This window comes from Canis lupus, chromosome 23, assembly GCF_011100685.1.
Source record: "Canis lupus familiaris isolate Mischka breed German Shepherd chromosome 23, alternate assembly UU_Cfam_GSD_1.0, whole genome shotgun sequence".
Lineage (NCBI taxonomy): Eukaryota > Metazoa > Chordata > Mammalia > Carnivora > Canidae > Canis > Canis lupus.
Genome location: NC_049244.1, coordinates 49,060,818 through 49,088,066, shown reverse-complemented (window position 1 = coordinate 49,088,066; position 27,249 = coordinate 49,060,818). Strand labels below are relative to the sequence as shown.

General features: G+C 37.5%; 1 protein-coding gene across 1 annotated transcript in view; it reads left to right on the top strand.

The window, feature by feature from the left end:
• Positions 1-2,750: 2,750 nt before the first annotated feature.
• Positions 2,751-27,249, top strand: part of GPR149 (G protein-coupled receptor 149) — a 65,857-nt gene continuing 41,358 nt past the window's right edge. Inside the window, exons 1-3 of the mRNA XM_038571267.1 lie at positions 2,751-4,326; positions 5,266-5,458; positions 10,340-10,797. Of these exons, the coding sequence (XP_038427195.1) occupies positions 3,364-4,326; positions 5,266-5,458; positions 10,340-10,797 (1,614 nt within the window). The 5' untranslated portion in view covers positions 2,751-3,363. The remainder of the gene's footprint in view (positions 4,327-5,265; positions 5,459-10,339; positions 10,798-27,249) is intronic.

Here is a 27,249-nt window from a genome sequence, read left to right as displayed (position 1 = left end):
AGCTGACTCACACAATAAATTTTACTTCGCACTCATACAAGGCCTATACTGGTTGCCTCGGCTCTCCAGGGCAGCCACAGTCCTCCAGTCCTCCAGTCTGCCCAACATTCCAGGCTGCCTGACTCTTACACCATCTTCATATTAGTAAGGGCCTCCATTCCACGATGGCAAGGGCAGGGATGGCGAATCCAAGCATCAGGTCTTTAGGCTTCCTCCTTTTATTTTATGACAATATTGATTATTGTGAAGTAGGTAGAAAAGAAAATTGAGATAAAGTTAACCTGGCTTTAAAATTGTATCATCTAATTTTAGAACTTGAAAGGACCTAAAGATACTTCAGTCGAGCTCCCTTATTTTATAGATGTGGAAACAGACATGGAAACAGGAGAGGAGGTATAGTGATTTTTGCCCCAGATTACACAGCCAGCAACGGCAGGGTGTGAGGTCCACATTCAGCTATCGTTCCTAGCTCCATACTGGCTGCCATTCTACCTCCAACCTTTGCGGGTGTGCTAACATTCTTGCCTCTTCTGTCATATTCTAGAGACCAGGGCGACAGGGTGGTTAGGTGCCTCTTTTTCAAATTTGTATTGAATGGAAAACCCCAAACTGATGGTAATGATAGAGGAAATGTCTCCAGGCCTCAAACGGTACTGCAACAGCTATTGTCAATTTCTACTCTTTGTATTTTAATGGTCATACTTATTGTCCAACTCAACAGAAAATCCAAGATTAAATGCCACACTGAAAAGTAGTATTTTGGGCAGCCCGGGTGGCTCAGCGGTTTAGCGCCTGCCTTCATCCCAGGGCGTGACCCTGGAGACCCCGGGATCGAGTCCCACGTCGGACTCCCTGCATGGAGCCTGCTTCTCCCTCTGCCTGTGCCTCTGCCTCTTTCTCTCTGTCTCCTCTCTGTGTATTATCATGAATAAATAATAAAATCTTTAAAAAAAAAAGAAAGTAGTATTTTTGCTGACAGGAGGGAGGAATAGGTCTCAGAAAAAGACACAGAAGAGCATATGCAGAACTTTGAAAAGGATTTTAAAAAGAAAAGTCCTGCTTATCATTTTGTGCTTTCTGAAGCCACGTTATTTTAACATGAAGTTATCCCCAGACTCTTCTAACTGCAAGACCTGCACTGCAGGGCCTATAACATATCAGTAGGGAGGACTGGAGTGCTCAGCTAGCTGCAACAGGCGGGTTTTGTTTCTGTTTGCCGAGAGAAGGGGACATAAAACAACATGTGAAGGTAAGCAAAGTGCCTACTGTGTTTACTGAGGGTCTGGGGGGCAACGGCGAACACCGTCACTTCCCACATGAGCAGATTCAGGTTTAATTCATAGCTCCAGTTACCTCTAAAATAAAAGGAATGATCAGAGTTCTATCACCACGTCCATCCACTTAGGTCATTACCATATCAGCTTCTCCTTCCCTGCTTTCCTTCGGACCCCAGCTCTGTACAGGGAGGGTGGGGGAGAGTGAGGGGTGGGGAACCCTCAGCTCTCCAGGCCAGCCAAGGAGGAATGCTACCCTAAAGCGTTCAGGGAGATCCCTGACCTGAACTGAGACAGTTGGGGATCAAGCCCTAAGGGAAAAGCATTATGCACTTGGGGCGCTTTCTGTTGGCTATTGTTGTTAAACTGTTTCTCTTAGAGAGCAAAACTGGGATGCGGATCCGCATCCAAGCCAGATTTAAAAACAGAGCCTCCCTCCCCGCCCCAGGCTCCAAAAAACACTGACTAGCTGTCTGAGTTGCCTGCCAGTATCAACCAATCGGGATGAGTCTCCTCCAACCAATCGGGAGGAGGCCCTTATTTTTCTTCCTTTCCCTCCTTAGTATATTGGTTGGGGACACTACTTGAGAGGGGACTTTCTATATAAGGGCCTCTCTAGGACCTCGGGGAGGCTAGATTGATGGTGTGTCACCCTTCAGCTGAAGCTGTGGCCCCAATTAAGCCTCTCCTCTGCCTTTGGTTTTGGGTCTGGCCTCCTTTCAGTGGTCGGGCTCAAATACCCGACTCCGCTAACAGAACCACTGTTGCTGCAACTTCTTTGCTAAGTCACTCATCTTGCAAAGCTGACAAGTTTTTGGTGAGGTCAGAGATGCAGTTACTGTATGCCCCACTGCAAATACTCTGGTCAAAAATGCTTTTGTGGGGTCATCGGCCTTTACACCCTACACACAGTCATCGGACTTTATCAGCTAGAAAACATGAGTTATTCAAATGGCAGCTTGCTTACCGGACGACATTGATAGAAAATAGTTACATGCCTGAAGCTAGTATGGATGGCTCTGCCCGAAGATTCTGCAAAAATTCCTTTAGTGTAATGAAGACCATTGTGACATTAAGTATAATATATATATTTTTAAAAAAACAAAGCTGGTACATTCTATTCTTTTAAAACTGGCTCTGAGGCTATTCTTCCTCTGAAGCATTATGAATCAGAGAGGTCTAGATAAGAATAAAATGAAAATCTCTTAGCGTAGTAGCTTGGACCTCTCAAAGATGGTATTTGTCATTCACATCAAGTCTGAGCAAGTATCTGGGCTAGTTTTATATGTCAAAACCACAAAGGAAGGCTCAGCAAGGACATTGTTTCTTGCCTTGCATGAGGCAGGCTGAGAAGATGTACATCATTTTGCTCATACACTGAACTCCCCTCCCTTTTGTTCCTGCTTCTCTCCTGCTTGGAGTTGACTCCTCCTTCCTGCAGCTCCGAGGATCACAGGCTGATTGAAGAACACAGCGGTTCGACGGGGAGCTGTGCTCAGTCTCAGTCTCTCTCTCTCTCTCTCTCTCTGTCTCTCTCCTTTTTGCACGTGTCTCTCTCTGAACCTGCAAAGCTGAAACCTACCTGATAATCTCCCAGCCTTTGAATCCAGCTCTGGAACCAAATGCATCGCCTTCCTGCTCTTAAAAAAGTGAATAGAGTTTGATTACCTCAAGCTACAAGCTGCTTTGCTCCATAAGAAGGACACAAAAGGAGCCAGACATCATTGTTTTTCAGTCTACCCGAGGAGGTTTTTTTGTTGTTGTTGTTTTTTGTTTTGTTTTTGTGTTTTTTCCTTTTATGCCAGAAACTTAATGGTTTCGGGAGCAAGTTTCTGGCTTGCTTGTTTTTAATCGGAGTGTCGAAAAGTTTCTTGCTGAATGCTTTACACGGAACTCAGTTTTTTAAATACGGGTTGAGTCTGATCTAAAGGAGACACGCGTGATCATTTTCTGCTGGACTGACGGGGCAACATCTAGAGGGGAACTTGGTAGGGGAGAATGAGATCTGATTTGCAACGGACAATCATGCTTTCTTCTGACAATAGTCACAGACCCGCTGAAAGGGGGGATTGACTATTAGCCCAAGACAATGTCTGGATCTTCCAGTAACTTGTCAGCAAACGACTCTAGCCTGTGGAAAGGAGGTGGTGATTCGACGGACCTTTTAAGTCTGCCAGGGACTCTGAATATCTATCTCTTCTGCCTGACATGCCTAATGACTCTCGCGGCCCTGGCGGGCAGCATCTACTCGCTGGTGTCCCTGCTGAGGATGCAGACCCGGACGGTCGTGTCCATGCTTGTGGCTTCCTGGTCCGGGGACGACCTCCTGGGCGTCCTGTCGGTGACCATCTTCATGGTCTTGCAGTGGCCGAGCGAGGTCCCTGCGTACTCTCGGCCTCTGTGTGCCACCTCTGCCCTGCTGTACCTGTGCCAGGGCCTCTCGAGCAACTTGAAGGCGACGCTCCTGGTGTCCTACAACTTCTACTCGGTGCACGGGGCGGCGGGGGGCGGGGCGGCCTCCCGCAGGTGCGGCCAGGTGCTGGCCGTGGTGCTGACGGTGTGGGCCGCCAGCCTGGGGCTGTCCGCGCTCCCGCTGTGCGGCTGGGGCGCCTTCGTGCGCACGCCCTGGGGCTGCGGGGCCGACTGCTCCAGCTCCTACGTGCTGCTGCTCTTCGTCGTGTACACTTCGGCCTTCGCACTGCTCGCCGGCCTCTCGGTGCCGCTCACCCACCAGCTGCTGTGCTCGGAGGAGCCGCCCCGGCTGCACGCCAGCTACCAGCACATCTCCCGCGGAGCCTCCACGCCCGGGACCCCTCCGGGCCGGTGCGCCGAGGATGCTGCGGGCTCGGCGCCGCGGCGCCCCGGGGCGCGCTCCCAGGGCCCCCACGCGGCGCCGGGGGCACGGCCGGGGCGGGGGCCGCTGCCCGGAGCCTGCGGGCGCGCGAGCCGGGGGGCCCCCTGCGGCGCCGGGAGCTTCCCCGCGAGCGTGGCGCAGAAGCGCTTCTCCCTGATCCTAGCGCTGACCAAAGCCCTCCTCTGGCTGCCCATGATGGTAAAGGTGCAGCCGCTGCGGCGCGCGGGGGCGTGCGCCGGGGCAGCGGGTCGGGCCGGGCCCGGGACGCGAGAGGCCCACGAGGCGCGCAGCCCCGTCCGCTTGCACCTGCGGCTCGCTCGCTCGCCCTTGGAGACGCACCTGCAGGAAGGCAGCTCCTCCTTGCGCCTAAGGCTTCTCGCTTCCAAACTGGGGAGGGGTCGTGGTGGTGGTGTGGGGGGGGGGGGGGAGGCAGGGAGCGCTTCGGGGCGCGGGACACAGTCTTCCCCCCCATCCATCCCGGTGGTGGCCGGGGGTGTTCTCCTCTCTTCTGGCAATAGCTGGGAATATTCAGAAAAGAAGGGAGGTAGTAAAAGTCGTTCCCCACCCACCCCGGTCCTGCCTTTTTCTCCACTCCATTCCTGCCGAGTAAGGACGCCGCCCATCCTCAGCAAGGGGGAGAGATTGGAGAGGCGTGATCTGAAGTAGAAACAGAAGACAGGGACCAAACAGGGGTTTCTGTTCAAGCCTTCAGGAGGGAGCCCAGTATTGGTGTGGGGAGGTGGCGCCCTGCTGTGACAAGCAGGCTGGGGACGGGGAGGGGGGAGGTGAGGGCCCAGGGATGTGACAAAGGCCATCTGGAGGACCGGGTGCAGGTGTCCAGTTCGTCTGCCTCTTTTCCTCGTAGTGTCCCCAGCATTGTAAAGTGTGCTTCCCTGAAGAGACCTGAGGCAGCAGGGGGCACAGACCTGGCACCCAGAGGGCAGAAACCATCCTGTGGTCTAAATCATCCGGCCTCATCCCAAGGGATCCCAGTGGTCCACCACCAAAACAGAGCTTCTGGCTCTCAAGCAGGAAGGGAGCCTGGAGAAGAGGGCTGGGGCAGCATGCTTGGGGGAAAGACTTGGCAAAGTGGAAAATTTTATCCTGGGATAGGTCTGAAGCTCTTTGCCTTTGCAGATTCACATGATGGTTCAGCACGTGCTGGGGTTTCAGAGCCCTCCCTTCGAGACGCTCAGCTTTCTACTAACCCTGCTGGCCACCACTGTAACCCCAGTGTTTGTCTTGTCCAAACGCTGGACCCACTTGCCCTGTGGCTGCATCATCAACTGTAAGCAGGACGCCTATACAGTGGCATCGGATGGGGAAAAAAGTAAGTCCTTGACAGTGTGGAGGTTGGGAGCAATAAGCATACAGTCAAACACAGAAAAGTGGGCTGTTGAGAAGTTGTCTGAGTAGTGAATGACGAATCCAAGGACAGATGGAAATGGTAAAGTCAAGAAATTATAATGTGAAACAATTCTTAGCACAGTGCGGAGATAAGTTTTAAAGGAGGCAGGTTTAAAACAACTCTGTAAAGTGCTAGGACATCGAATAATTATTTTGGGGGAAGAAAAGAAAGAATTTATTCAGCACAGCATGAAGTCAACAAGGCCCTTAGGAGTCATATCCATTCACCTTAGTTCTTAGCCCAGAGAAGAAAATAGATTCCTTTCCCAAGTCTACATATGAGAAGCCTGCATCTGAAAAGAGATTAACTCTTTGAGGTGTTAAAAACACATTATCTGACAGCCCATTATTATTTTTTAATGGTACAGAATTTTTATTCTTTTCCTTCTCGTATTCTTCCAGGGTTTTTAGAAAGTTTTCAAAGGAGAGTGCCTCAAAACAGTTCAAAAATTTTAAAGGGCATCTGGCTGGCCCAGTTGGTAGAGCACATGACTCTTGATCTCAGGATCTTGAATATAAGCCCCACATGGGGGGTAGAGAGATTACTTAAAATCTGAAGGAAAAAAAAAGACAAAAAGAAAGTAACTTTTGTAAGTGTATGGCTCTGCTTTCAGAAAACACAAAAAAATTCTCAGTTTCAAGAAGGGAAAATGTGACAGATTTGTCTATGTATGTTCATGTATGAATATAGCCATGCTAATTACAAACAAACAACAAAAACAACAACAACAATTATGTTCTAAAGAGTATACGTAGAATGGGAGTGGGGTCAATTATGAAACTCTCTAGAGTGTGATGTTCTCATACTGAGGCAGGAACAGTTGAGGAATGACCCTTTATTTTGACTGTGCCAGGAAGAAAAAGGATATTCGTTTGTCATTCCAGACAAAAGATAGGATGGTCTACCATTTAATAAACCTAAAAATGCATGAATGTTTGCTGAATTACTGTTCCATTTATTATCCTTTGGTCAGAATAAGCAAATATATCACTCTTTAACAGAGAGAAAAGAAAGGAAAACAAAATAGTTCATCTCAGACTATTTCAGAGATACAGAAAGTGGAGAATATTAAAGTATATTCTGCAATCAATTCTACAACAGGGTTATTTTATAAACATCAATTAATCATGAACTGGTCATTTTCCATGTATTGGTTACATTTAAAATGTAATATGTCTAGATAACTTTTCAAGTGACCAGAAGATTTCTTTAGTTTTAAGGACACTGTAAAGTTTTTTTTTTTTTTATTAATAGTTGCCAAATTCATCTAGGTCTTTAAAATAAAATAACTATGGAACTTATATAACAAGTATGTGATTCTGGAGATTAATATCTGGAGCAACAGTGACACAGAAAATTAGTAATAAATCCCATTGAGCCCCATCGAACATACATAAAAATCATTTACAAGCCTGGAAGTTCTAACATTCTATCAAATGTTAACATTTGACTACTACATTAGTGAACCAGCATTGTCTTATAGTATTTAAAGTTGTGAGAGAGACGATGAAAGTCCAATGTCAGAGAAAATGAAAAGTCTTAGGGAAGTGACATAGGGAGTCATTTTAAGAAGTAAGGGACACCTATATCAGAGCTGAAAACAAAACAACGCAAGAGACCTATCACCGCAAATGGCCTAGGAAGTAATTCAATCTTGTACTGCACAAGACAGAAGAGCCTACGGCAGGCTGGAACAATCAATCATTACATTAATATACGATGTTTGAAAATAAAACCATGCCTTTTCAAGAGCAAAATAATATCTTCCTCCAAATTTACCATCCCTCTTATTTCTGTTTAAAATTTCAAGGAATAAATTCCCTGAAACGTGTAGGTTTATACAAAGACACATAGCTTTAAGAATCGAACATTGTGAGAAACATTACTCTAAAATGCCTGTGGTCCAAATGGTTCCATTCTCTTTTATGATCCCAGGTCTCCCCACAGGGAAATTCTGAGAACAAGAATGATATGTTTTCATTGTCTGAGAACCCATCATATATTTTCCTATTGCTAGGATGACACGAGAACAAAATTGCAAAATCCCAAAAATGATCATCCTCAAATAGGCAAGTGCCTAACCAAATGCCTTGATTCTTTGGGAATATGGCTCCAGTTTTACATTTCAGCTCTTTCTCCTTAACAAACTAAGATTCCCCCTTTTACATTCTTTGTCAGTGAACTCCAGAAGCAAGGAAGCTTCCTAATTAATATCTGCTATAGGTTCATTTTGCAGATGTAAATATAATTCTACATTTCAGCTTTAGTGAATGGAAATGGAGAGACATGCAATCAAAAGAAAATGCATGTCAGTAATGGGAAATACTTTGCAGATTAATAATTCTCTCCTGTTTCTAACATAAGCCTGTATTACTAATGTCTCAAAACAAAGGTGTTAAAAAAATGATTTTAACACAGAGGTCTCAGGTGGAAGACATATGGGATAGATGTGGCTTTCACAATCATTTTGTTTACACGAAATGCTGTTTCCTTTTTTAATTAAACAGTTAAACAGGTATTCAGTCTTTATTTTATTTTAAACAAAATCAAAGTGTCTGCTAGGTATCATTCTGAAGAATTATTTATTTTTGTAAGCTGATATAATTACTTATGTCTAAAAATGCAATTAGCAAGATATGGTTAAAAGCAAAAGACTAAAGCTGATTCATGTTTGGTCCAGGGTTTAGCCTTCAGAACAAATACAAGATTACATTTTTTTTAAAAGTATAGTATAGTATAGACTTCAAAAGATCCTGATTGTGTTCTGACAGTCCTTAAGTTTCTGGTAAGTTATTAGTCAAACATTGTCAACTGTTACACTGTTATGACCTATTATCTCCATTAATTACCTTAGTCAGAAATTTACCTTTAGTTCTCCCATGCGTCTAATTAGCAGTAAAACAATTTCACATACAGGTTGGTAACTCCAATTCTAGAATCAGTTGGCTTTTAAATTCAAAACCCTTTACCAGTTAAGTAATCTTAAGTAGGTTTCTTCTACCAGCCTCAGTTTTCTCAACCGTAAAACAGAATCAATAAGCCTTTTCTTATGTAGGGTTGTTGCCCATTAAACGACAAGACCATGTGCATAACTTAGCCCTGGAGTTTCCTGCTTCTGCATGGTGTGCGTCATAATTGCGCTCCCCCCTCAGAGCCTAACTCAAACTACCTCTTCCACTTCATGACATGGAGATTCCCCATTGACAGTATGCACACTACTTCGAAAACATTACTCACTTTTGCTTTACATATTTCATAATTATAACATACAGCTAATAAGGTACATAGTTGGAAACATCAATTTTATTGTTATATGTTAAAGGTGGGATATATGTGTTTTTGTTTGCCTACTGTCTTTGAATTGACGATTTGCCACTTTGTATCTTTTTTAGAGAAAAGGGAAACCCATCCATAATTAATACATCCTTTTAGTTCCTTCAACTTTCACACTGTTGAAGTAAGTTAAAAATCCCAATTTAATTTTACTGGACATATTAGTAGAAAAAAAAGTAAGTAGAACTATACATAAAAGTATATTTTAAAATATTAACTATGTTTCTACTTTTCCATTTTCTTTGGACAGAAATTCTTGTTTGTGTTGTGGCTCAAACAATGAATGTTTTAAACACTCAAATAATGAATGCTACCTCTAAGTTCTATTATCACTTAGTGGAATTGCTTTGTAAATCTTCAGTAGTGGGAAAATTTTAGTAATAGAATCAGCATGTGAATGGCACTAGGATATATTGTAAAATGAATCAAATTTTTTCTGTTGTTCCCATAGAATTTTATAGTTTTTCATAGATTTTTCCACCAAGGATAGCTAAATGTCTGGTATATGACAGCTATCTAAGAAGAAAAATACTTTGAAATGAGCCATATTTTGAAAGATGAAAACCAAAACATTAAATTGCATTTTGTCTACCACCTTAATACATAAAATGATCCAATATTTTATTACATTCACACATAAAAATTGTGTCATTTTCTGTCACATTCTCACTTGTTATTCTACTAAGAATTTGTACCATATCTACTAACTAGTAGTACTTTACTAGAATAGCATTACATTTCGCTTGGTTTAAACCATAAAGAGTTTTATGCACTCCTGCTAAATTCACCTTGTATTAATCAGGTTTAGAGACATGCTGTAAAGTGCTTTAGATCACAAAAATATAAATCTATTCATTATTTTTTACAACTTATTACAAATTTATTTGTATCAGAAATACATATGCTATTTTAAAAAGTTTAAAAACCATATTGTGGCATTTTCTAATTTTTAATGTATGCATTTATAAACATATAAATGGAAGTGTCATACATCAAAATATTTAACACAGTCATTTCTGTTGGTGATATTGTCAGCTGAATAACTTATATAATATTAAGACCTCAACAATTTCCAACAAAGTAGTTTATAAACAATATCTTTTATCACCAAATAAAGAAATATATAGATAATTGGTAAACTGAGAAAGTTAAAACTAAATATATGTGAGAATTTCCTAATTTATGGTTAAATTATTGTTCATTAAAACTTCTCTGAAAACTGCAGCATTCTTGGAATTGTAAATATTTTAAGCCCGTCATTGTGCAAGTGAGAAAATTTAGGCCCAGAGTGATGACACCTTGGATTTATAAGATTTAATTACTTTGCATAATTGGCAGGAAATGAAGGTAGTTTTTAAATTCATAGTAATCAGTTTGGATGCACTTTCTTATTCTTATTCACTATGTACACCCAATTATTGTTTATAGCTACCTTCCTAACCACGGGACTTTCCTTTTGCTTTTACGTAGCCAAGAGGAGAGGCTTTGAATTCAATCTATCATTCCAACGGAGTTATGGGATTTATAAAATAGCACATGAAGATTACTATGATGATGATGAAAATTCTGTATCCTATCACAATCTCATGAATTCTGAATGCAAAACTGCAAAAGACTCTCAGAGAGACACTCACAGCATCTTCAATGCCATAAAAGTGGAAATCAGCACTGCACCCTCCCGGGACAGCTCCATACTAAAAGGGATCAACAAATGTACCAATACTGACATGACCGAAGCTGAGCAGGATTGCCACGGTGAGAAGAGCGTTGATCCATTGCTTTCTGAAAAAACGGGACATGATGCTAACTATGAAGAAACCACCTTTCTGGAAGGGCCAGAAAGAAGACTTTCTCATGAGGAGAGTCAGAAACCAGACCTTTCAGACTGGGAATGGTGTAGGAGTAAGTCAGAAAGAACTCCTCGTCAGGTACAGTAAAGGCTGTTCTTTCTGTCAAATTAAAAATGAGACCAAATACGATAGGCATGAAAAAAAAAAAAAACAATGATCAGTTGTTTATTTCATTCAATCAAGTCTAAGGTTAATTTCACTTGCTTTAAGTTCCATAATATTAAATTTTATTTCAAGGTATTCTTTGGAGGGACTTTTAAATTTTTTAAGTTCTACATTTCCAGTCAAAATCTGTATATTTTGGGATTGGCAGAGCTAACCAGGCTCTTGAGAAGGTTAGAGCTTTCTAGTTTAACCTCAAGTAATCTGTCAAAATTCAGACTAGCCTCTCAGAACTTGTTTCAAGTTAGTTAACTTGCATGCTTTATTTTTCCCTCTTCCACCCAAAAAAAAAGTATTTCACAAGTGCCCAAGGGAAGTTTTCTTTTTTACCATAAAGGAAAATATTTATACAGCTAGTGGTGAGGAGGGTAGTCCTGCTGCAACTATACTAGATAGCTTGCCTATTAGTCTTGCTAGAACTAGTCCCTCCAGTATTCAACAGGGGGAAAAAAATAAAGATCTGTTCCAGAATATATCCAAGTGAGCCCTTGCAAGCTCTGCTAAATGTCCTATCCCTTTAAGGATAGAAGAATGGCTTTATGTTTTATAAAACTGAAAAGAATTTGCACCTTAATTTCATCCCATTTTCTCCTAGGTTTCAGCCTGCCTAGAATGATGAGAGATACTTCTTATTTTATTGAAACTGTAGTGTAATATTGATATGAGATTGTTCTTTACTCCAAAATCTCATATCTGGTAATTAAAATTGCTTTGGCTTCCCACACCACTGATTTACTAGAAAGATGAGCTGTTTTCTGCCAGATTCAATTGAAATCAAAGTCCACTTGTCAAAACAAAGTCATAATTCCAAAAATATGTGCAAAGAATACTACATTTATTGACCAAAATATGACCATATAACACCAAGTATGAATATGGGCAGAGTACTCTGAGATTTCCTTTATTCTCAGTGATAATTAAAGCTACTAGTCCTACTCTTAATATCGTTTAAAAAGTAAGTTGGACAATAAAACAAAATATACAAAATATATTATTAAAAATAATTATTCATACAATTTAGTGATTAGGTATTTCAGAAAAACATCACTAAATATTTGCCACAAATTACAAGATAATATGAAAATGTATTATTGACTGGACACAATGCTCAGTATTTTTAGAACAAAATGGTACCCCAGCTAAGAGGAAAATCCTTACAGTCTCATTATCAATTTGTTCCTGAATAATATAAACCTCCTGGTTTTCTTGCACTTAAGAATTGTTAAGTAATACTCATGATGAAATGTTTTGTGTGTGTGTGTCCATGATGTACACACACCAATAACTTGCAACTACCTTGGTGTGCTACTCCTCTATCCCATCCCCATGCTTACCCCTTAGGGATTACGGTTATCCTGAATCTTGCTCATGCTTTTTTATTTTATTGTTTTATCACAAGTGAATGCATTTCTAACACAGCATATTATTTAGTTTTGCTTATTTTGAGCTTTCTAAAGATGGCATCATACTGTACCTAATCTTCTGGGATTTGGTTTTTTCCCCACTCGACATTACTTTAAATGACTCCATTTTTTAATGTATTTTGTTAAAACATTGGAGATTATTATTAAAATATCAGAAATATAGTCCTCATTTAAAAGTATTGATTATAGTTTGGAGAGTATAATCAATTAACTACCCTAGAAACTTGTGAAAGGATCAGACACTTTACACAATAATATACTGTACCTTGAGCATAATGAAATACAACTTACCCACAAACCTCTATAAATAAAAAAAATAAATGATATATAGAAAGAACTAAATTTTGATCAAACCAGATCAAGTATCAATCGACACCTTTCAACTATAACGATTTGCTGAAGTATTAATATTTTAACATCTGCAAAGAACAAGTAGTTCAGAAAACTGACCTAAAATGGTGGTTATAAAAAAAATGATTGGTGATAAAATAGAGAAAATTCAGGAAAGATAAAAATCTATATTTTGGGGACTGAAATTAAATGAAATACTATAATAAATTTTCAAGCAGCAGTAAGAAATCCTTAAATTATAGGCTGATGTTATTGACATGACTTGCCTTTGGCAAAACTGCCTCTGGACTTTAAGGTTAACATGTAACCCAAATACATTTAGGGCTTAAAAGCTTCTGATAACTTTTCCATGACCAAAGACAGGTTTTAACCGGCCACCTATTCTTCACCAGCAGATACTTCATGGGAGTAGACGGTGACTTAGCACTTTCATGTCATCATCCTCTTCCTCCAACTTCTCTGCTCTATGTATCTTAAAGTGGTACATTACACTGCAGTAGACACTGCAGTAAGTTTATAAAAATACTATCTCTTTTGATTTCCCATGGCTGTACTTTAAATATTTAGGCTCAATCTATCAGTTTGTATTTAATTGTTGTACAATTTATAGTGTGTTCTTTGTTCTTAGGCTTAAAAAAAGCAAGTTTGATTTAAAATCTATTTAGTGATCCTTATTTTCTTTTTTTTTTTTTTGATCCTTATTTTCTTTTGACAATACATGTTGCTTAATTTTTTATTAGAGTTTATGTTAGTAAACGAATTCTCATTGTATTTTGTTGAAAATCCTGGAAGGAGTGAAAGCATTAGGTAAGGTTAAGGTGTAAAGAAGATGGCAGTAGTAGAATGGCTTCAGCAGGTTTAATTGTGATCTACTAAAATGTATCAGAGTGGGAAGTGCTTGTAAAACTAAAATTCAGTGTTAAATTTAACCATACAATTACTTCTTTTTGGATCCCTAGTAGGTAGAGTCCCAAGAAGTTTGCTATTAAAATGTTCATTACAGGACAGCCCAGGTGGCTCAGTGGTTTGGCGCTGGCTTCAGCCCAGGGTGTGATCCTGGGGTCCTGGAATCGAGTCCCACGTTGGGCTCCCTGCATGGAGCCTGCTTCCCCCTCTGCCTGTGTCTCTGCCTCTCTCTCTGTGTGTCTCTCATGAATTAATAAATAAAATCTTAAAAAATGTATTCATTAAAAAATAGTTAGAAATGTCAGAGCTCTTCAGTTACAAAGTTTTACTCTGGTAGCCATGATTTGACTGTTCCTGAAAAGAAACAGTTATTTTCCAGAACCTAAAAGTTTTTTTTCATCTGTGAATAAAGGACATTTGGCATACGAAATAATTTGGTGGCTTGTGGGTAATCACTCTAATTTTCTCTTCTAAAACAAAGCCCATCAAGAAAAGCCATTTTCTTTTCTTTTAATATGTTGTCTTAAAGCTCTAGAAACTCTTTTATTATAAAAAATCAGAAACAAAGATGTGCTGTAACTATGTCACTCCATCCCCTTTTTAATCCATTCATCAAAGCATCTGAAAGATGAATAGTCATCCACTATGCCAGGAAAATAGAGTCTGTAACAATCATTCTCAAATGAGAGGCCAAGCAGGGGGAAGTGATTACATTTGGAATTAGCTACACAAACCACTTAGCATAAGGATGGATAAACAAACAAGAACTAACTTTAAAGTCACCTGAGCATCAAAGAAATTTTACTCTCATGTTAAGGAAAATGTTTTAACTATCTAAAAATAGTTTTACAAATCAAAGTTGTGTTTTCTATCAGAGTGACACAGCAACTTTGGTTCCTATAACTTTTAAATATTATTATTTCTTTAAATAATTTTCATAAAGAACTGTGGAAACCAAGTCAAACTAGATTATTCTGGGTTCTTTAAATTAGAGCTTCTCAAATTTTAATGTGCAAATAAGTCAAATGGAGATCTTGTTAAAATATAGATCATGACTGAGTAAATCTGAGATGGGTTCCAAGATTCTGCATTTCTGACAAAACCCTAGCTGATTCTGGTAAAAATAAAAAGTCCCAACCCAGACCTACAGAATCAGAATCCCCCTGCCCCCGTTGGTTCAAATGAACATCAAAATTTAAGCAGCTGCATTAGCATCCAATCACTAGGAGATAAATACTAGTTTAAAGGGAAGGGCAAAATCAATTCTTTCCATTTACTATATGCCTCATAAAGTAAAATAAGACTGGAAGAAAATACTCCAATACAGTAGGGTCCCTCTATCTGTGGGCAATGTGTTCCAAGACCCCCAGTGGTTGCCTGAAACTGCAGATAGCACTGAACTCTACAAATACTATATTTTTTCCTATACAAACATACCTAGATACAGTCTAATTTATCAGTTAGGCACAGTAAGAGATTAATAATAACCAAAAATAGAAAAATTACAATAATATATTGTAATCAAAGTTATAAGAATTTGGTCACTCTCAATTTCAAAATATCTTCCTGTGATGATGTGAGATGATGAAATGCGACATGATGAGATGAAGTGAGTTGAGTGACATAGGCTTTGTGATGCAGCGTTAGGCTACCACTAACCTTCTGATGGTATCTCAGAAGGATTATCTGCTTTTGGACTGTGGTTGACTGCAGGTAACTGAAACCACAGAAAGTGGTATCTGGATAAGTGAGGGGCCTACCTCTCCTAAAAACAGTGCATCTTCTCTTTTCTCTTTTTTTAAAGTATTTATTCATTCATGAGAGACACAGAGAGAGAGAGAGAGGCAGAGACACAGGCAGAGGGAGAAGCAGGCTCCATGTAGGGAGCCCAATGAGGGACTCGATCCCGAGACTCCAGGATCAGGCCCCAAGCCGAGAACAGGCGCTTAGGCGTCTGAGGCACTGAGGCACCCAGGCATTCCCATTTTCTCTTTTCATTAAAAAAAAAAAATTAAAAAATTAAATCAGGCATAAAAAATATTAGTGTTTCCTGTGACACTGTTAACTTAATAACTGCAAATGCTTAAACCTGTTCTCTGAGTAGTTTTTCACATTTTTAACTGAAGTGACCAAAGGAGAAAAATTCACTTATCACCTTCTATTTGTAGCCTCAAGTAACACAAATAATTCTCTGGAGTATAGATAGTTTATATTTAGCTACATCCATTTGTTAGAGCAGTTAGTCCATTACTCACTGTTACATTGCTTTCTTAAAAAAAAAAAAAAACATTTATAACCTTTATTGTTTTGTAATGACAAAGTAATATAATTATTGTAGGAAATTTAGAAATTGCTGATAAGCAAAGAAAAAAACACCCAATTCCAACCACCCGAAGTTAACTACTGTTTACATTTTATCATATAAAACTTCAGGCTCTTCCCCATGCATATATTTTTATTTTTGACAAAAACAGGATCAGGCTGCAAAAGCATGCATATGCATATACATATATGCATGCCTTTCTTTGCATAAGAGTATAATTTCCACCTGCTTTAAATTGTTCAAGCACTTTCTGAGATTATCTAGTATAGTTTAGAATGGCTGTTTGCAGTGCAGCTGAAAGCTCATCCATGAATGCAAATTCATTCTCAAGTATTTAAAGTCTTGAAAGTGGAAGCTAAGGGGGTTTTGTTGTAAAACCACTTCAAATATTTCATAACAAATTTGTAATCCTCACAACATGTATCATTTGCTGAACTGAAGTAAAACTCAGCTAAGTTTAATTGACTTTCTCAAAATTCAAGGGGGCTACCATTGGATCAAAGCTTGTGTGGAATCTTATAATTCACCTTTTAAACTAAGAATTTTGTTGACATTCTCAAAAACGCCTCATGGTTTAAGGAGACCTTAAAAGGCTACGTATTGGAGCTTCCCAGTTACGGCTCAAATCTCTTCTATAACCTCCTACTGAATAGTTTCCCTTCCTTGAATGCAAATGCCTGGAAAGTCACTATACTTTTTAAACTTTTTAGTGTGAACTAATTTTAGACTTACAAAATAGCTTCAAAAATGGTACAGAAAGTTCCTCTTTTTTTTTTACATTTAAAAATTTTATTTAAGTTCAATTAATGAACATAATGTATTATTGGTTTTAGAGGTAGAGGTCAGGGATTCATCAGTCTTATAGAATACCAAGTGCTCATTACATCATGTGTCCTCCTTAATGTTCATCACCCAGTTACCCCCTCCCCCTTCCTCCTTTCCTCCAGGGACCCCTAGTTTGTTTCATAGGATGAAGAGTCTCATGGTTTGTCTCCCTCTCTGGCTTTGTCTTGTTTTATTTTTTTCCTCTCTTCCCCTATGGATGGAACTAGAGGGTATTATATACTAAGTGAAATAAGTCAATCAGAGAAAGACAATTATCATATGATCTCATGCATATGTGAAATTTAAGAAACAAAACAGAGGATCATGGGGTACAGAGAGTTTTAATATATCCTCCATTTGGCTTCCACTAATGTTAACATGGTATTTGACAATAATGTAATTATCAGGAAATTAGCAATTAATTCATAGACCTTATTTCAATTTTGCCAGTTGTCTTGCTTATATCTTCTTTTTGGTCCAGAATCTAATTCCAGATCTCATAGTGCATCAGTTGCTATGATTCCTCAGTCTCTTCTAACCCGTAGCAGTTCTTCAATCTTGTCTTTTATGACTGATGCTTTTAGACTACTGGCTAGTTTGTTTCTGGAATATCCTTCAATTGTGTTATGTTTTCTATTGATTAAATTGAAATTATGCATTTTTGGCAAGAGTACCACAGAAGTGATGTTTGCCCTTCCCAGCTCATCAGATCAAGAGGTACATGATGTTGATATGTCTTATCATGGTGATTTTTGTAAAGGTGGTATATTCCAGGTTTCTCCATGTAAAGCTACTATTTTTCCCCTTATAATTTATAAGTATTTTATGGGGAGATGACATTATGAAACTATGCAAATATTCCATTTCATGTATACTTTTGTCCACTACTTTCAACATTAATTGATGAATCTTGCTTGCAATGATTATATGAAGATAATTTTTCTATATCATTTCTTCTATATTTATTATTGAAATCCTCCTGTAAGAAAACGCTATCTCTTCCCATTTGTTTGCTTACTTATTCATGTCATTTTGGGCTCAAAGATTTTGTTTTAATCTAGAAGTTATAAGCCATACTATTTATTATTCCTTATTTTGTTACTCCAGTTGTCCTACTGTTGACTATTGGAAGCTCTTTCAGAATGAAGCCAGATCCATCCAGTGTCCTATCCTCATCTTTCTTACTTTCTAGCAGTACAAGAGATTCCAGCCTCATCTTGTATTATTACTGACCCATCCTTAGAATCAGCTATATTTTCAGGGAGTTTTGGTTTCTTTTATTGAAAAATGGTATTTAGAAACCGACATTGGATTCTAGGTATGCTCATTGCTACTGGAGTTTCTTGCTTTTAGACTTTGTTGGGCAGATCTAGGAAACAGATAGATGTATACTCATGTACACATCTATATTTCTATAACAGTCTCTCTGTCTAAATAATTTAATACTATGAATTTGTACTGATAAATTCCAAGTCCAATCAAATACCATAGGATTCATTCGTGCCTTTCCCTTTTCTTGTTTGTTATTTCTTTTTCTGACAGCGAGACAACTGGCTCTCACTCTCCACTAATGTATTTAGGTATTTGGTCAATTCTGGTATACATATAAAGTAGTCTAAAAACTGTAAACTTACACTCTTGTGAGGAAAAAAAAAAAAGTATTGACTAGAGTATAATAATTTTGTATAGTTTTTTTTTTATGTTTAACCTTACAGTTTATGGCTAAAATACAATCTCTCCCATTTATTTAGGTTATTTTCATTTTAATTCCTTTCATTTTATATTATGTTTTGAGTTCCTCCCACTTTCTTTTTGATTTCAATTATTTATGTTTGGGTATGTGAAACATTACCATGATTCTAAGAGTCAGAACTACATTAAATATGTGCTTTCCTCCCTCATTTCCTCCCTCATTCCTTCCTCCGTGTTCCCATTTTCCCATTCTTTCCTTTACCTATCTGTGCCCTCTAAGTAATCAATCTCATTGTTTTTGGTTTAACTACCTTGTATATCTTTTTGCACAAATGAGCAGATACATGTATAACTTCTTATTTTTCCTTCTTCTTTCCATATAGTCTTTTGTACTTTACTTTTTCCATTAAATGGTGTATCATAGGAGTCACTCCGTATCAGTTCATAAAGATATTTCATTTTTTATAGCTGTGCAATTATCCATACTGTGGATACACCATGGTTAATTCAGTCACTCTCTTATATGGGCCTTATGATGTTTCTAGTATTTTGCAATTAAAAAATATTGCAGTAAACATTATGCATCTGTATTTTCATATTGCTGGAGGTGTATCTTAGAATAAATTCCTAGAATTAGGATTTTTGTGTCAAAAATAAGTGTAGTTTTGTTAGGAATTGCCAAATTCTCTCCCGGAAGGGTCATACCAGTTTCCACTCCCATTAGCAATATGTTAACAGAAGGCTCTTTTCCTCACAACCTCATTATTATGTTTTTAAATTTCTCTCAGCCTGAGAGGATGCAACCTCAGAATTGTTTTAAATTATATTTATGTGATTATAAATGGGTCTCAATAGTTTTCATATGTGTAAGAGACTTATTGTCTTTTTATTTTTTTGTAAATTGTTCATATCTTTTCCTTATTTTCCTATCAGGTTTTTGTCCCTTTATCCTGTGATTTTTAAGAGTTATATATTAGGGATATTATTCCTTTGTCTGTGATGTATATTGCAAAGGTATTTACCAAGTTTGTCAGTTATCTTCTGTTTATGGTAGTTTTTTTCCAATGCATACTTTTCAAATTTGTTTACAGTAAAAATTATCAGTCTTTTATTTACTTGCTTCTGAATTTTGAGTCATAGTTAGAAAACCAGTTTAAAATGGAATTCGCCCATGTTTTATTCTATTACTTGTATGGTTTTAATTTTTACATTTGGATTCCAGATACATTTGGAATTTATTTTTGTATTTGATCTAGGGTATGAATATAATTTTGTCTTTTTTCTAGATGGCTACCCATTAAAAAGTAATTTATTTATAAGTCCATCATTACCCACAGTGTTTTGAGGTATCATTTTTATCTTATACCTACTTGGGTCTATTTCTGGGCCTTCTATTCCATCCCACTATCTATTCATGCACTAGTATCTCACTGTTTTAATTGGAGAGGCTGTTATAGTGAGTTTTATTGTCTGGTAGGGCTGGTTCCCCTACCCTCAGTATTTTTTTTTTCCTTTTCAGTATTTTTCCATGCTATTCTTGAACTTTTGCTTTTTTTCATATGTAATTCACTTTCAACTTGCCTAACTCCATAAAAAAGCTTTATCAGGATTGTGTTAAATTTATAAATTAGTTCAGAGAAAACTGATAATATCTTTACAATGTTTAATTCTCCCATCTGAGATGAGAACAGGGTATGTCTTTCCATTTTTGCTAGTCTACTCTTGCTATCTTTGTCCTGAAAGATTTTAAAGCTTTCTTCCTACATATTTTATGCCTTTTCATTAAGTTTTTTCCAAAATATTCAATCTTCTTTGTTTTCATTGTAAATGAGGTTCTTCTACCATTATGTCCTCTAACTGGCTATTGTTTGTATATATTAAGGATATTGATTTCTGCCTGTTGATATTATTTCTGCTACAGTACTGAATTATTTTATTGTTTAAATAAAATCATTGATTAGGGTTTTCTAGGTATATTATCATATCGTCATCAAATAGAGATAGTTTGCTTTTTTATCCATTCTTTTTTATCCACCTCTTTTTATTTTTTCTTGTCTGGTTGTATTGGCTAATACCTCTAGAACAATTCTAAATACTGGAGAAGACAGGCATCCTTGCCTCATTTCTGATTTAGTAAAAGTTTTATGATGCTTTCTCATTAAAGGAGATACTGGCTTTCGCTACTTTGTAAAGCAGGTAATTTAATCTTTTGATGATGATAATGATGGTGATGATAATACGATGATAACTAATACTTACTGAGCACTTGCTATGTGCCACACACAGCTCTAAGCACTTTACATATAATTTCTCATTTAGTATTCACAAAGACTATCTGGTAGATTTATTATACAATTTTACAGATGAAAATACTGAAGCATAGAAAAGTCTATCAGAGTCTAGAAGCAAACTCAGGCTAACTGACTCCAGAGATAGTCCATACATGCACTATCATAACTGCTTTAGAGAAATAATTTTCATAGTTAGCAAATCATTTCTTTCTAACTCCTATCTATTCACACTGGCAGATTAGTATCACCTGTGGAACTTTCAAAACTTTTAAAACTGACCCAATTCTACCCACACAAATTCTGATTTAACTGGTATGCAGCAAGATTTGTGTAATGTTTTTTTAAAAAACTTTGTATGTAGATATTTCCAAAATATATCAGCAACAAAGAACTTGCATTTAGAATATATAATTTACAAAGAACACCACTAAATGAACAAGAGAATGACAGACAACCCAATAGTATATGACCAAAGATTTAAAGTCATACTTCATATAAGAGAAAATCAAAATAACTACACACATATATATAAAGGTATATCACATCATTAATATCTGAAAATCTTAATTAGAATAGCAATGAGATACCACTACACACCCACAAGAGTAGCCAAAATTAAACCATCTGACAATGCCAAGAGTTAATGAGAAACAGTCTGGGAACATCTACAAGAGTTAAATATATACATGCCTCACGCCCCAGCAATTCCACTCTTGGGCATATCCCCTAGAATTGTGCTGTTCAATACAGTAGCCACTAGCCACATATATCTACTTAAGTTTAAATTAAATAGGGGCACCTGGGTGCCTCAGCTGGTTAGGCACAGGACTCATATTTTGGCTTAGGTTATGATCTCACAGGTCATGAGATTGAGCCCTATTTAGGGCCCCACATTTAGTGGGGAGTCTGCTTGGGATTCTCTCTCTCCCTCTCCTGCCCCTTTTCTCTCTTTCTCTATCAAATAAATAAGTTTTTTTTTAATCAATTTTTTATTTAAATTCAGTTCCTCAGTTGTGCTATTCATAGTTCCAGAGCTTAATATCCAAATATGGATAGTGGCTACTGTATTGGACAACACAAATATAAAACATTTCCATCATTGGAGTTCTGTGGGACAGTGCTACCCTAGAACATATGTTTATGTTTCTGGAAGCTCTATTTGTAACAGCCCCAATACTTAGGGATAGACCAAAAGTCCAGCAACCTTAGAATGGATAAATAAATTTTTGAATATTTTTACAACAGAATACCATGTGCAGAAGTGTATTTTACATAAAGCAAAAGAAGTTTGCCTGATGTCTTCAAAGGCTGAGAGATGATTTAGCAATGTGTTCATATGGACAGATGCTTTTGTAAAATTAACAATAATAATATTTGTGTATTCCTTTTCTTAAAGGAGACAAGCAAATATTAGCTTCAAGCCCCTCAATATCTGGCTCAACCCCTAACCAAAAAATAATGAAATTTTAAAAACTGAAGCTATGCAAGCTGTGAGGAAGTTTTGCAAATATATGAAAGGAACATAACAAAAGGAGCATATACTCTGTATTCAATAAAGCTTAAAAGCAGACACAACTAAATTAAATGATTTAAGGATACATACAAAAATGGTAAAACCATAAAGAAGGATTGAGAGGTAATTATCACAGAAGTCTAAGTAGTGTTTGTTTTTAGAAAGAAAGTACATAAGAAAGTACACATATGGTCCACTGGGGTGCGGGAAATGTTCTATTTGTCATCTTAGGGAGTGATTATATTCTCCTATACTGCATAGTTATCCTTTATGCTGTCTTGGATGTGTGTTATGTTTCACAATTTTAAAATACTAAACATAGTTTGCTCGGATGGTTTCTGATGAGCATCTATTGCTCTAGGCCTCTTACATGTCCTGCCTCTGTCTCTTGGGACCATCCAGAATAATTCTCGTACCTCTGCCACTTGCTGTTAAGCTAATGGAATATAGTTATCCAATTCATCATATTGCTGTCTTTTCTCATCCATGCTAACTAAATGTTTTTACTTACCTCAACCTTTCTCCTCATAAATTCACTTATAGGAGCCCATGGCCCTTCATGCAAAACCCATAATCAAACAGAACATTCAAGTTCTTTCCTCCTTTATGCTATAACCTATCAGTTGACCCTTGAACAATGTAGGGACTAGGAGAGCCAAGCCCCCGTACCGCCCAAGAGTTGAAAATCTATATATAACTTTTGACTCCCCAAAAACTTAATAGCCTACTATCGACCAGAAACCTTACCAATAACATAAACAGTCCATTATCATGGACTTTGTATTAATATGTACAAAATATGTATTATATACTATATTCTTACAATACAGTAAGATAGAGAAAATAAGATATTATTGAGAAAAACATAAGGAAGAGACAATGCATTTATAGTGCTGTATTGTATTTATAAAAAAAAATCTGCATATAAGTAGACCCGTGTGATTCAAACCCATATTGTTCAATGGCCAACTGTTCTCCTCTTAATGCATCTTAAGATCACCTTTGCTTATTAAGCAGTCATATTGCACTGCTGGGGGTGTTTAATATCAGCTAACACCCTTATATCCTTTTTGCTCATGCTGCTGCTTAGCCATTTTATACATTTGTAGTCGACTCTTTGGACCCAATTATATCTTATCTCTGTTCAATTTCATCTTGTTCCATTTAGCCCACTCTTCCATTACTTTTGGTAGCCTTTTCTAGTGCTATCAAAAAATGCCTTCAGATGATGCTAAGACATGAATTCTATACTCTCGTTCCCGAATCTGAATCACCATGGATTTAATAAGTCACTCTTTATATTTTTATTTAAACTGTTGTTTTAAAAATGTGGAGTGAGACGAGGCCAAATAAAGAAGTCTGCTGCACACTACCAGAAACAAGTCCCCTTGTTCATTTTGGTTTATTAAGAAACACCTTTAGTGTTTAGGCTTTGGAGCCTGACACGTCTTTTTCTGGATATGTTCTTTCCCATTTGACGTGGCTAAATCTGCTTGTTCTTCAAGGTCTCCATTTGAATACCTTATACACTGGGAAGCCTTTCCTAGGTTTCCAGTCAAGACATTAATATTAGGCCCTCTACTTATTAAATACTCATTTATTTAACTTTTCTGTTGGGAATTAATTTCATGATGACAGAGTGGATATTTCTTTTGTAAGCTGCTTTATCTCTCATCGGCATAAAGCATAGTGCCTGGAAGCTAGTATGCGTGCAATTGGTTAGCTGCTGAATGGAAGAAAGAAAGGAAGAAAGAATCAAAGAATGAATGAAAGAAGAAAGAAAGAATAGCAGAATAGTATTAAATATAGTGTGTTTGTTCTGCATTATACACTGAAATAAATATGTGATGTACACGATCTGACCTAATCTTCCTAATATCAGTTTTGTTATTTCTCTATATGATAGATGAGGATACTGGGGTACAGAGGTAGAAGCAACACTGAACTCTGGCCTGCCTGTTTCCAAACATGCCATAGGAGACTCGTCACTACTAGAGTGAAAATACATCATAATCCATGATTAAACCAAAAGTTATTACATATCATTTGTTTAGAATAATATTTGTTTCAAAATGAATGGTTGTCAGTAAAGGCAACTATGTTTCAAACTGAAGTGTGGAAGTGACTGAGGTGTTGGTAATGCAGTTATTATTTTCCTGTTCTCTAATAAAGAGAGCTCAGTGTGTCAAAGAACAAGGACTTCTTATTAATGGTGCCACAGAGATACCTCAGGCCATGCCTTCAAATACTTCTAACAATCTTACCGGGACAAATGGACCATTTATCTTTGGGACAGAGAGGAAAGCTGCCAACACCTCTGAAAACACTTAAGGGAATTTTTTACTCTAATATGGAGTTAAGTTCCAGGAGGGATTTGGGTTCCAGATAAGATCCAGAGTACTGAGAAAGGAGTCCAAGACTAGTCAAGGATAAAAGTGATATTTATTACACTAAATGTTCATTTGTAAAACATTTGTGGAAATGATATTAAAATAGATACTACTCTCCATTGTAAATTCTGCATAGCCCCCATAGTTGCAACTGAAGATAGATATAGTTCTAATATGAACATTGGCTCATATTCTCATACATTAATAAGATGAAAGTGAAACAACTGGCTCTCAAGATTCCTGAAATTTTTATGGGTCATACAAGCCAGCTTCATTATATCACTGGCACGTTCCATTCAACATAAAACCGTAACACTCTGTGTCTGATCACATGAGCCACACAGTCCCTCTAAGCCAGCTGTCCTGCACTCTCCTTCCCTCCTGCTTTTATGTGGTGTGTTTCACTTTATCTCTTCTTAGAATCTGATTCTTTCTCTGTTTTACCATTTATGAGTTGAGTCTGTCCTTTACCAGGCATCTCACCCCGGAATTGACTTAGGCATTTGGTCTTCTTAGCTTGATTCTCAACTTTTCCTGAACAATAGGGGTTGAATTTGCTTCCATTTCAAAGGCAACGTCTAAATAATAAACACTTCCTTCCTTCCCCCCGTCATTCCCAATGGACATACGAAACAGTGGAAAAGATACAAACACCCAAGTTATATGGCTAGTATTGCAAGCTTAAAACTCAAGGCTGGGGCCGCCTGGGTGGCTCAGTCAGTTAAACATCTGCCTTCAGATCAGGTCACGATCCCAGGGTCCTGGGATCAAGCCCTGTGTTGGGCTCTCTGCTCAGCAAGGAGTTTGCTTCCCCCTCTCCCTCTGCTCTCCCCCTGCTCGTGCTCTCTCTCTCTCTCTCCCTCTCTCTCTCTCAAATAAATAAATAAAATCTTTAAAACATTTTTAAAAATAAAACTCAGTATCTTCAGGTTCAATGTTTAATAATCTTTTTAAATCTATAATATCTAATAATAGATAATCTAATCTAATAATCTTTTTAAAAACTATATTCTTTGAAGTAAGGAACTGACAGAAGAAATCATCCTCTTTCTCCCTTTTTTTTTTTAAAAAAAAACCTGTCTCCTTCCCTGCCCCAGCCTGGTGGAAATGATTGATGAAGACTTAAAGGCTTAAAAAGACAAAAGAAGAGAGAAAGAATCTCTAACACCTACAAAGTCCTTACATATATAATAAAAAATCTGATCTTAATATTTATATTCCTAAAAAATTTTTTATTAGTATCAAGCTTTATTTGAAATTGTGTTTATAGAATCATGGTATTTTATTCATCTTCAGGCATAATTTAGAATTTTAAACCATCTGAATATGACATCTCATCAAATTATATAATGTTCAATAGAGCTCCTTTACTGAGTTGCAATAACCTTTAGGTTTAGGGAGTCTTTCAAACAAAAGAGAAGTAATAAAATCAATTCATTATAGACAAACTCTTTTAAGTCTCCCGTTATAGTAAAAGTCACAACAATATATCTATATATATTTTTGAGTTTATATATTCATAATTAAGAATACTGTTTCTTTAGCTATGTCTTGAAAATATAAATTCTTAAAGATAGAAACAAATAGCATGTGATCTCTACTATTCCTTGACAATTAATTTATCTCTTAGTGTCTAAGTTGACTCATTTATAAAATGGCAATAGTTATATTGATCCCATGCTAAACAGAGATTCCCAAATAAAAAATGGAGGTTGATATGAAGAAAAATTTTACTTTATTTCTTTATTTATAAGTTGAAGCTCATCTGGGCAACATTTAAAAAAAAAAAAAAAAAAGCTTGCTTGGAATGAAATGTTCCAGTCAGACTCTTACAAAACCCTAACTACTCCAGCAGTATTTAGATTTAGGTTCAAAACTAGATACACGGTATTAGCATATTTATAATTCTTGATAGTGGCCGCCCCTATCCGAGCCTAAGGAATTAGGAAAAGTATAAATAGTCAAGAAACATACTATTATTGAATATTAAATAAATATTCTGAATTCCCCAACTGTGTTCTCCTATCAAGAAATTACTTTTATATGATTTTCTAATTTGCACATCTGGGTTTTTTGGCTGTATACATGAAGGTTTGGGAAACATTACCTTTAATTGACAGATTATATGATTTTTTAGGCATTGATGGTTTTAGTCTCGGTCTAGAAATTAAACAAGTTGATTTAAAAGATATTCCCCCCCTAAAAAAAAAAAACATATTTCCCCAAATCTACCTCCTTAGCTTTCTGTTCACATCCTAAGAACAAGTCAGCTCTTAAGGGTATTATTTACTTTTTTCAGGTCAGTATCTTCAGGCCTATATTAGCTTCCTACAGCAGGGAATCCCAGCCTTCACTTTTCCTTCTAAAATATTCAAATTTTAAAAATTTCTTCCTTATTATAATTTTTCATATATAAGAATTAGACTTAGTGCATCTAAGACAATCTATTTCAGACATGTGATCTATAAGAAAGCGATTAATCTTTTTTTTTTTTTAAAGATCTTATTTATTTATTCATGAGAGACACAGAGAGAGGCAGAGACACAGGCTGAGGGAGAAGTAGGCTCCATGCGGGGAGCCCGAAGTGGGACTCGATCCCAGGACCTCAGGATCATGGCCTGGGCCAAAGGCAAGATGCTCAACCACTGGGCCA